This window comes from Cherax quadricarinatus, chromosome 68 (assembly GCF_038502225.1).
Source record: "Cherax quadricarinatus isolate ZL_2023a chromosome 68, ASM3850222v1, whole genome shotgun sequence".
Taxonomy (NCBI): Eukaryota; Metazoa; Arthropoda; class Malacostraca; order Decapoda; family Parastacidae; genus Cherax; species Cherax quadricarinatus.
In genome coordinates, this window is record NC_091359.1 from 5,169,266 (window position 1) to 5,181,437 (window position 12,172).

Sequence of the window (12,172 nt, forward strand, 5' to 3'; positions counted from 1 at the left end):
ACTTTTCTGGGATAACACAGCGACAAACATCTACCTAGTACAGTGATGGTGACACGCTAAGGCCACAGTGTTCATGCAGTGCCTGGGAAACTGGAGGGTGGCAGCTTGATTCAAGAAAGTGGAGCCCTACTGTGGAGGATAGATCCAGTTCCTTGGTAAGTCCTTCAGCAGCACAAAGAATTCTCTTGCAGAGAGAGAGAGAGTAATTGTATCGTCAGTAGTTATAGGGATTAAGATTACAATTATCATACCCTGCAACATGTGTAAATTACCTAGGATAACCCCAACGAGTCAGACAAAGTGACTTATTTCCATTGGGGTACTTGTATTATGTTATTATTTAAAGCCTATCTGTAACAGTAGAAAATCAGTCCTGATTGTAGCCTTAGGAATGATAGCAACTAAGTAACTCAACTGAGTGAAAACCAATCATAGCAACATCATTGATACACGAGTGTTCAATGAGGATCAAGTGAACTAATGTTCAAGTCAGCAGTGCTTGAGCAAGCACTCTGCCACACAATGTGATGCAACGAGGCGGCTCTGTACAAATCAACGAAAGGTTCATTCAAGTAAAAGCTCAGTGACCCCTGGCACACCCAGCAGAGAGAAGCTGCATCCCGGAATGTCTTGAGAATAATAAAGTTGAGACGAGAAGAACCACATCGCCAGAGCGGGTAGCCTACTAAAGCCAGAGAAACATCGTCCCGTCCTCCTGACAACTTCTACTGTACACCTCACAGCCACAGTGAAACACGTATTTCACACTCTCCATATAAACTTACTTGCATTACATCAAAATCGTCAAGCTTGTGACTGTAATGTGATAGTGTAAGATGATATTTGAGGGTTGAGATGAGGTGCGGCCGGCAGCGGGGCGCGGCAGTGAGGTTGAGAACAACACAGCATTAAGAGTCTAGTGTTGTCATGAGCAGTCAGTAGTGAGCATCATGGCTCGCTCTCCCTCGCTGCGGACTAGTGATAGCCTGGTGCTATGTCTTGTTGTGCTACTGTGCTCTCTGTGTAGCTGCTGTCTGGGACAGCGACACCAGTTTCCCTTCAGTGAGATACCACAGACGAGGTTAGATGTTATTGAACCAGAGGTATACGGCCGGAGTTCACGATGCTACAATGAACTAGGAAAGGCACAGGTAGGTGGAAAGTTCTTTTCCCTGTGATTGTATTGTTATGATGATGCTTGAAAAGTAGCCAGGGGGAAGGGTACATCTCCCACCGTGGGCACGTCGTCCACTGGGGGAAGGAGTAACATACCCTTGGTACAAGCTGGGTACTCGTGACTTCACATGATATCGTCTTTAATTTCAATGTTAATCAGTTATGTTTAGTGTTGTGGTGGTGTGTATGAGGGTGTGTTATGACAGTGTCCCCTCACTGGTGTGTTATGAGTGTCCCCTCACTGGTGTGTTATGAGTGTCCCCTCACTGGTGTGTTATGACAGTGTCCCCTCACTGGTGTGTTATGAGTGTCCCCTCACTGGTGTGTTATGACAGTGTCCCCTCACTGGTGTGTTATGAGTGTCCCCTCACTGGTGTGTTATGACAGTGTCCCCTCACTGGTGTGTTATGACAGTGTCCCCTCACTGGTGTGTTATGACAGTGTCCTCTCACTGGTGTGTTATGACAGTGTCCTCTCACTGGTGTGTTATGACAGTGACCCTCACTGGTGTGTTATGACAGTGTCCTCTCACTGGTGTGTTATGACAGTGTCCCTCACTGGTGTGTTATGACAGTGTCCCCTCACTGGTGTGTTATGACAGTGTCCCCTCACTGGTGTGTTATGACACTGGTGTGTTATGACAGTGTCCCCTCACTGGTGTGTTATGACAGTGTCCCCTCACTGGTGTGTTATGACAGTGTCCCTCATTGGTGTGTTATGACAGTGTCCCCTCACTGGTGTGTTATGACAGTGTCCCCTCACTGGTGTGTTATGAGTGTCCCCTCACTGGTGTGTTATGACAGTGTCCCCTCACTGGTGTGTTATGACAGTGTCCCCTCACTGGTGTGTTATGACAGTGTCCCCTCACTGGTGTCTTATGACAGTGTCCCCTCACTGGTGTCTTATGACAGTGTCCGCTCACTGGTGTATTATGACAGTGTCCCCTCACTGGTGTGTTATGACAGTGTCCCCTCACTGGTGTGTTATGACAGTGTCCCCTCACTGGTGTGTTATGACAGTGTCCCCTCACTGGTGTGTTATGAGTGTCCCCTCACTGGTGTGTTATGACATAGTGTTCCTCACTGGTGTGTTATGACAGTGTCCCCTCACTGGTGTGTTATGACAGTGTCCCCTCACTGGTGTGTTATGACAGTGTCCCCTCACTGGTGTGTTATGACAGTGTCCCCTCACTGGTGTGTTATGACAGTGTCCCCTCACTGGTGTGTTATGACTGTGTCGTCCCCTCATTGGTGTGTTATGACAGTTTCCCCTCACTGGTGTGTTATGACAATGTCCCCTCACTGGTGTGTTATGAGTGTCCCCTCACTGGTGTGTTATGACAGTGTCCCCTCACTGGTGTGTTATGACAGTGTCCCTCACTGGTGTGTTATCACAGTGTCTCCTCACTTGTGTGTTATGACAGTGTCCCCTCACTGGTGTGTTATATCAGTGTCCCCTCACTGGTGTGTTATGGCAGTGACCCTCACTGGTGTGTTATGACAGTGTCCCCTCACTGGTGTGTTATCACAGTGTCTCCTCACTGGTGTGTTATGACAGTGTCCCCTCACTGGTGTGTTATATCAGTGTCCCCTCACTGGTGTGTTATGGCAGTGACCCTCACTGGTGTGTTATGACAGTGTCCCCTCACTGGTGTGTTATGACAGTGTCCATCACTGGTGTGTTATGACAGTGTCCCCTCACTGGTGTGTTATGACAGTGACCCTCACTGGTGTGTTATGACTGTCCCCTCACTGGTGTGTTATGACAGTGTCCTCTCACTGGTGTGTTATGAAAGTGACCCTCACTGGTGTGTTATGACAGTGTCCCTCATTGGTGTGTTATGACAGTGTCCCCTCACTGGTGTGTTATGAGTGTCCCCTCACTGGTGTTATGAGTGGCCCCTCACTGGTGTGTTATGACAGTGTCTCTTCACTGGTGTGTTATGACAGTGACCCTCACTGGTGTGTTATGACAGTGTCCCTCACTGGTGTGTTATAACAGCGTCCCCTCACTGGTGTGTTATGACAGTGTCTCTTCACTGGTGTGTTATGACAGTGACCCTCACTGGTGTGTTATGGCAGTGTCCCCTCACTGGTGTGTTATGACAGTGTCCCCTCACTGGTGTGTTATGACAGTGTCCCCTCACTGGTGTGTTATGACAGTGTCCCTCACTGGTGTGTTATAACAGCGTCCCCTCACTGGTGTGTTATGACAGTGACCCTCACTGGTGTGTTACGACAGTGTCCCCTCACTGGTGTGTTATGACAGTGACCCTCACTGGTGTGTTATGACAGTGTCCCCTCACTGGTGTGTTATGGCAGTGACCCTCACTGGTGTGTTATGACAGTGTCCCCTCACTGGTGTGTTATGACAGTGTCTCTCACTGGTGTGTTATGACAGTGTCCCCTCACTGGTGTGTTATGACAGTGACCCTCACTGGTGTGTTATGACTGTCCCCTCACTCGTGTGTTATGACAGTGTCCCTCACTGGTGTGTTATGACAGTGTCTCCTCACTGGTGTGTTATGACAGTGACCCTTACTGGTGTGTTATGACAGTGTCCCCTCACTGGTGTGTTATGACAGTGTCCCCTCACTGGTGTTATGAGTGTCCCCTCATTGGTGTGTTATGACAGTGTCTCCTCACTGGTGTGTTATGACAGTGACCGTCACTGGTGTGTTATGGCAGTGTCCCCTCACTGGTGTGTTATGGCAGTGTCTCCTTACTGTTGTGTTATGACAGTGTCCCCTCACTGGTGTGTTATGACAGTGTCCCCTCACTGTTGTGTTATGACAGTGTCCCCTCACTGGTGTGTTATGACAGTGTCCCTCACTGGTGTGTTATAACAGCGTCCCCTCACTGGTGTGTTATGACAGTGACCCTCACTGGTGTGTTATGACAGTGTCCCCTCACTGGTGTGTTATGACAGTGACCCTCACTGGTGTGTTATGACAGTGTCCCCTCACTGGTGTGTTATGAGTGTTCCCTCACTGGTGTGTTATGACAGTGACCTTCACACGTGTGTTATAAGTGTCCCCTCACTGGTGTGTTATGACACTGTCCCCTCACTGGTGTGTTATGACAGTGTCCCCTCACTGGTGTGTTATGAGTGTCCCCTCACTGGTGTGTTATGACATAGTGTCCCTCACTGGTGGGTTATGACAGTGTCCCCTCACTGGTGTGTTATGACTGTGTCCCCTCACTGGTGTGTCATGACAGTGTCCCCTCACTGGTGTGTTATGACAGTGTTGTCCCCTCATTGGTGTGTTATGACAGTTTCCCCTCACTGGTGTGTTATGACAATGTCCCCTCACTGGTGTGTTATGACAGTGTCCCTCACTGGTGTCTTATGAGAGTGTCCCCTCACTGGAGTGTTATGACAATGTCCCTTCACTGGTGTGTTATGACAGTGTCCCTCACTGGTGTGTTATCACAGTGTCCCCTCATTGGTGTGTTATGACAGTGTCCCCTCACTGGTGTGTTATGACAGTGTCCCCTCACTGGTGTGTTATGGCAGTGACCCTCACTGGTGTGTTATGACAGTGTCCCCTCACTGGTGTGTTATGACAGTGTCCCTCATTGGTGTGTTATGACAGTGTCCCCTCACTGGTGTGTTATGACAGTGTCTCTCACTGGTGTGTTATGACTGTCCCCTCACTGGTGTGTTATGACAGTGACCCTCACTGGTGTGTTATGACAGTGTCCCTCACTGGTGTGTTATGACAGTGCCCCCTCACTGGTGTGTTACGACAGTGTCCCGTCACTGGTGTGTTATGACAGTGTCCCCTCACTGGTGTTATGAGTGTCCCCTCACTTGTGTGTTATGACAGTGTCTCCTCACTGGTGTGTTATGACAGTGACCCCTCACTGGTGTGTTATGGCAGTGTCCCCTCACTGGTGTGTTATGACAGTGACCCTCACTGGTGTGTTATGACAGTGACCCTCACTGGTGCGTTATGACAGTGTCCCCTCACTGGTGTGTTATGAGTGTCCCCTCACCGGTGTTATGACAGTGACCCTCACACGTGTGTTATAAGTGTCCCCCTCACTGGTGTGTTATGACAGTGACCCTCACTGGTGTGTTATGACAGTGTCCCCGCACTGGTATATTATGACAGTGTCCCCTCACTGGTGTGTTATGACAGTGACCCTCACTGGTGCGTTATGACAGTGTCCCCTCACTGGTGTGTTATGAGTGTCCCCTCACCGGTGTTATGACAGTGACCCTCACACGTGTGTTATAACAGTGTCCCCTCACTGGTGTGTTATGACAGTGTCCCCTCACTGGTGTTATGACAGTGACCCTAACTGGTGTGTTATGACAGTGCCCCCTCCCTGATGTGTCATGACAGTGACTCCTCACTAGTGTGTTATAACAGTGACCCCTCACTGGTGTGTTATGACAGTGATCCCTCATTGGTGTGTTATGACAGTGACCCCTCACTGGTTTGTTATGACAGTGACCCCTCATTGGTGTGTCATGACAGTGACCCCTCACTGGTGTGTTATGACAGTGACTCTCTCTGGTGTGTCATGACAGTGACCCTCCCTGGTATGTTAAAACAGTGACCATGATGTGTTACAACAGTGACCATGGAGTATGGTATGACAGTGACCCTCTCGAGTGTGTATAACAGTGACCATCCTGTACTCGCTGGAGTGCAGGCAAGAGAGATACATCATAATCTACATCTGGAAAATCCTAGAGGGACTGGTCCCAAATCTACACGCAGACATCACTCCCTACGAAAACAAAAGACTGAGCAGATGGTGCAGCATACCCTCAGTAACAAGTAGGGGCGCCATTAAAACATAAAAGAAAACACAATAAGTGTCCGGGACCCAAGACTGTTCAACAGCCTTCCACCATGTATAAGGGGAATTACCAATATACCCCGAGCTGTCTTCAAGCGTTAGTCTGACTGATATCTAAGGCCAGTACTTGATAAGCTGGGCTGTGGTTCGTACGTTAGGCTACGGGCGGCCGGTAGTAACAACCTGGTTGATCAGGCCCTGATCCACCGGGAGGTTTGGTGAAGGACTGGACCTCGGGGGCGTTGGCCCCCGGAACACCCTGTAGATAGACTCCCAAGTGTGCGTTATAACAGTGACTAAAAGTTATCTTCGTTTAGTCCCAGTCAATTATTTAAAATTTTGCAAATATAATTATTGAACATCCCTTCACGTTGGTCCCCCCGTTGTTCTCTTGTTATACTGTTAATGTGCTTCCAGTTGCTGTGTTTGATACGAGGCTGGTGTCTGTCATCTTCAGTTTAACATGTGAAAGTTCATCATGGTATAAAATACCGTCGAGTTGATGATTAAGACACATGTGCAACAGTTGGAAATCTTTATTTTTGAGAAGTTTCACCTACACAATAGGCTTCTTCAGTCAAATACAGAGGTAGCGGGTAAAGTAGTGAAATGAAGATAATGTAATCAGTCCATCAACCATGGAAAATAAAAATACTTGAAGTGGTCAGTGCCTCAGCCTGGAGATCTTTATAATTAAATGTCATAACCCCCCATTGTGTGTCATATCTGTTGAATCATACTTGATTGCCTCCCATTCCCTAAGCGTTGTGTAAATCATACAGGTTTATATACAAACACACCTCCGTGTGTATACGCTGAGATATGCATACTTATCAGGGAATATACACTAAGATACTCCTCGGTGAATGTTGTTAGGTAAGACACACATGCAACAGTTAGGTATCTTTATTTCGAAACGTTTCGCCTACACAGTAGGCTTCTTCAGTCGAGTACAGAAAAGTTGATAGAAGCAGAAGAGACTTGAAGACGATGTAATCAGTCCATCACCCTTGAAGTTTTGAGGTGGTCAGTCCCTCAGTCTGGAGAAGAGTGTTGTCTCATAGTCTGAAACAATATGGAGTTGAAGTGACAGGATGGAGCCTTATATAGCGCCAGGAGGTGAGACGTAGGTCACTAGTAGAGGTAAGAATGTAGACGTTGAGAGGTCAGGTCCCTCTCAAATCCAGCCATTCTCACTAGTAGAGGTTGTCGAAGTTGATTTCAAGTCTGTACCAAGATACCCTTGTGTAAATCATACAGGTTTATATACAAACACACCTCCGTGTGTATACGCTGAGATATGCATACTTATCAGGGAATATACACTAAGATACTCCTCGGTGAATGTTCACTGAGATATACGCACCTCTCAGTGAATATACAGTGAAATACTTCTCGGTGGATATTTACTGAGATGTTCTGTTGACAATGGTATAAAATACCGACAAGTTGATGATTAAGACACATGTGCAGCAGTTGGGTATCTTTATTGTTGAAACTTTTCGCCTACACAGTAGGCTTCTTCAGTCAAATACAGAGGGAGCAACTGTAGTAGTGTAATAAAGATGATGTAATCAGTCCTTCAACCTGGAGAACTCTTCTGCAGGTTGAGGGATTGACTAACTCAAATACTTTTTCTCCAGAGTTGCTGGACTGATTACATAATCTTTATTTCAGTACTACACCTGTTCCCTCTGCATTTGACTGAAGAAACCTACTGTGTAGGCAAAACAATTCACCAATAAAGATACCTAACTTGCACGTGTGTTTTATCATCAACTTGTCGGTATTTTATACCATTTTCAACGTGACTTAATGAAGTCCTTTGTATGTTCGAAACGTAGTCAAATAAAGGATCGCACTATACTGCATTTGTGCCTTATTTAACCAGGTTTACGAGTGTTTATGAGGTCTCTGGGTGATAATCTCACGTCAGATTACCCACGTCAACACAAGCTACGGGCGGCAGCAAACATCACTAATCTCAAGAGCTACTGTTATCGCTATAACCACATCTCAATAATAATAATATTTATTTCTGTAAGTAGATGTCACGCCTAGCTGACATCGATGACATACTACTATATACATGCACAAGCTTGGCAAGATAGGAGAGATTCAGTTATCTAGTTAATTCCTTATAGCAGATCAAGGGCCTCGTCTTATAGGATCTTGATTAATAGCAGTGTGAGGTTAAGGTTGGCAAATTTCTTGTTCTTGTTGATGTTTTTGACACCGGTGAGTATTTTCTGAGTGTGGGAGGTGTGCACTGCTTAGTGCCTTAGTAATTTGAACATGTGACTGGCGAAGGTGTCTGTCAAACTGTGTAAGGGTGTCTGTCAGACTGTGTGAGGTAATCCTGTCAAACTGTGTGAGGGGTGCCTATCAAACTGTGTGATACGCTGTGAGTGCAACATAATATTGATTTCCTGCGAATGTTGGGGTTGTGAGGTTTAGGTAAGTTGTACATGTTGGATGGTCCGGGATTGGGACAAATAAGCTGACAAAGTTTCTTACCATGCAGACCTGGAGAATATACAGAGAACTTTCACGGCAGGTATAAGTACAATAAAGCATCTAAATTACTGGGAACGGTTGAAGTCCTTTGATTCTTATTCCCTGGAACGCAGGCGAGAAAGATACATCATTGTATACACTTGGAAAAATCCTAGAGGGACTAGCCCCAAATCTGCACAAGGAAATCACTCCCTACGAAAGCAAAAGACTCGGCAGGAGATGCAGCATCCTCCAGTGAAAAGCAGGGACGCCACGAGTACCATTAGAGACAACACGGTAAGTGTCAGGGGCCCAAGACTATTCAACTGCCTCCCAGCATGCATTAGGAGGATTACTAATAGACCCCTGGCTGTCTTCGAGAGGGAGCTGGACAGGCACCTAAAGTCAGTACCTGGCCAGCTGAGCTGTGGTTCATACGTCGGTTCACATTCAACCAACAGTAACAGACTGGTTGATCGGGCCTTGATCTACCACGAGGCCTGGTCACGGACCCGGCCGCGGGGGCGTTGACCCCCGAAACCCCCTCCAGGTATAGGTAGGTAGATATGCTCAGACTGGGGATACGGAGGGCATCAACGAGGAGCTGTTTGATACATTTTTGTATCCGTGGGTGTAATTTTCTCATATATTGTCATCGAGGAGCTCCAGCTTTATTTTTTTACACAGCTTTGCAAGCTAAGAACTGTTATCCTACTTCAGCTCATTAGCTTAGGCCTATCTAAGGTATACTCCCACCCCGTGGTAGGTGAATAGGGGCAGCACGTGTGAGGGAAAATGTTCAGCGCTTCCACCCATGCCGAGGATCGAACCACGCATCCTCGGTGTGTGAGCTGAGAGCGCTGCCAACTGAGCCACAGGATATCTTTTCGGTTGTAGGTACTTGTGTTCCTAATAATAGTGGTGGGAGGCGATAGGACAACCATCCTGGTGTGTGTGGTACTTTAGACTATACAACAAACATTGTCCTATAAAAACGAAACAGATCACAAACAAACGGCTTGGTTGCCCATGGCTAACCAGCACCATTCTGAAATCCATTGACAAGAAACACCAATATGAAAAGCAATATAGACAGGGCTTAATACACAAAGATATTCTTAAACACTATTCATCAGTTCTCACCAAAGTAATAAGGAAAGCCAAACAACTATAGTACTCCAGTAGATTCACAGACACTAGAGGAGATATAAAAAAGACCTGGAAAACTCTCTCAGATTCTAGGGACCCACAAACTGAAAAAAACAAGAATATTGTCCTAACTAAACCTATGAAACACCACTACATCCCACTGACACAGCTAACAAGATAAACGACTTCTTCTCAACCATAGGATCTAATCTCGCCAATAAAATCCCACATACCAATGCCCATGCCGGGGACTACCTAGATGTGAATTTCCCAAATTCCTTCTATCTTGCACCAACTGAGCCCACGGAAGTCACCGAGATTATAAAGTCACTTAAAAATAACTCAGGGAATCTGTCTCATGTCCCACCATTACTGTACAAGCGAGCGGCCCATGTCCTTTTGCATGCTATTTCATTACTTTTTAACAAGTCACTAGAAACTAACACCTTCCCGAAACTACTCAAGATGGCAAGGGTTACACCAATACATGAAGGTGGTGACCCTACAGACTTAAACAATATCTAACTTACCATTGCTATCCAAAATCTTTGAGAAACTCGTGCACAGGAGACTGTATTCATTTATAACGGCACAAAACATACTCAACCCCTGCCAATTTGGATTCAGGAAAAATAAAAGCACTAATGATGCAATCATAAAAATGCTAGATCTGCTTTACACAGCATTGGAAAATAAGGAATATCCACTAGGAATTTTTATTGACCTAAGAAAAAATTTTGACACAGTAGACCACGACATCCTACTCCACAAACTTGACCATTACGGTATAAGAGGCCATGCGCTTGCTTATTTCAAATCTTACCTTACTAATAGGTATCAGTATGTCACCATTAAAGACACAGCATCAACAACACGGCCACTTGATACTGGAGTTCCGCAGGGAAGTGTCCTTGGTCCCCTGCTCTTCCTCATATACATCAATGATCTTCCAAACGTATCCCAACACCTGAAACCCATTCTCTTTGCTGACGACACGACTTATGTCATCTCTCACCCTAATCTTGCCACCCTCAACACCATTGTTAACGAGGAGCTGATCAAAATATCGACTTGGATGACAGCCAATAAACTTACGCTTAACACTGACAAAACCTACTATATTATGTTTGGTAGCAGAGCAGGGGATGCACAAATTAACATTAAGATTGACAACACTCTAATTACCAGACATAATGAGGGCAAATTCCTAGACCTATACCTTGACAACAACCTGAATTTCAGCACCCATATCCAACATATAACCAAAAAAGTATCCAAAACGGTTGGGATCCTCTCCAAGATACGATACTACGTGCCGCAAAATGCCCTTCTCACACTATACCACTCACTTATTTATCCATACCTCACCTATGCTATTTGTGCTTGGGGATCAACTGCAGCAACACACCTAAAGCCAATAATAACCCAACAAAAAGATGCAGTAAGAATAATCACTAAATCCCATCCCTGGCAACACCCCCCCCACTCTTCATAGATCTAAACTTACTCCCTGTTCAGTACATCCACACTTACTACTGTGCAATCTACATCAACAGGGCCTTAAACTCTAATATCAACCTTGACCTAAAACGCTTTCTTGATAGTTGTGACAGAACCCACAGGCATAACACCAGACACAAACATCTCTACGACATTCCCCGTGTCCGACTAAACCTTTACAAAAATTCAATGTATGTCAAAGGCCCTAAAATCTGGAACACCCTACCTGAGAACTCTAGAACTGCAGACACATTCATCACCTTCAAAACTACCATTAGAAAACATCTTATCTCCCTGATACACCCCGTCAACTAACTACACGAATACCACCTGGTGGTTCACACTTACACTCACTCACCCATTTGACCATAAACAGAAATATTAATCTCAATCTTAAAATAATGAATCCTGTGATACTCCAATACTGAAACTATGTACTGTGCCAAAACAAAAGCATTCACATTGCTAAACTCACAAACTAGTATTTAGTCACTTAGCCATAATACCAACTTACCTCATAATTTGTAATATTTTAAAATTAAGAATTAAACTAAGTCTGCCTGAAATGCCTAGCCATGCTAGGTGTTCTAGTGGTACACTCTGTAATTATTATTTTACTTCATGTAAACCACACAATAACCAAATTCTGTAAACTCAGCATTGTAATCCTTATAGAGAATAAACTTTGAATTTGAATTTGAAAAAGTAAATATAGTCTTGCTCTGACCTTGTAAAATTTGGTATAAAGAGGGTAATTACAGTGTGTAGTGTGACACGACTTACACACACGCACTCTTGCTGAGTCGGAACAAGTAGTATCTCTATCGTCAATTTTAGTTCTGAAGAGAGGTATTTGATAATATATACCTGGAAAGTACTTGCGGGCCTTGTCCCAAATATTTACACTGCCATGACAACATACTGAAGTGAGATATATGGGAGGAAGTGGAAAATAACCCCAGTGAAAAGCAGGGATGCAGTGAGCACAGCAAGGGAACACTGTATCAACATCTGTGCCCCAGATTATTCACCATCTT

At 45.3% G+C, this 12,172-nt stretch overlaps 1 protein-coding gene across 2 annotated transcripts in view; it reads left to right on the plus strand.

The window, feature by feature from the left end:
• The first annotated feature begins 649 nt into the window (after positions 1-649).
• The window catches only part of LanB2 (laminin subunit gamma-1), a 168,866-nt gene continuing 157,343 nt past the window's right edge, over positions 650-12,172 (plus strand). Inside the window, exon 1 of one of the 2 annotated variants that reach the window (XM_070099616.1) lies at positions 650-1,151. In XM_070099616.1, coding sequence (XP_069955717.1) covers positions 951-1,151 — 201 coding nt within the window. In that variant the 5' untranslated portion in view covers positions 650-950. The remainder of the gene's footprint in view (positions 1,152-12,172) is intronic. The other variant, XM_070099617.1, reaches the window with a different exon arrangement.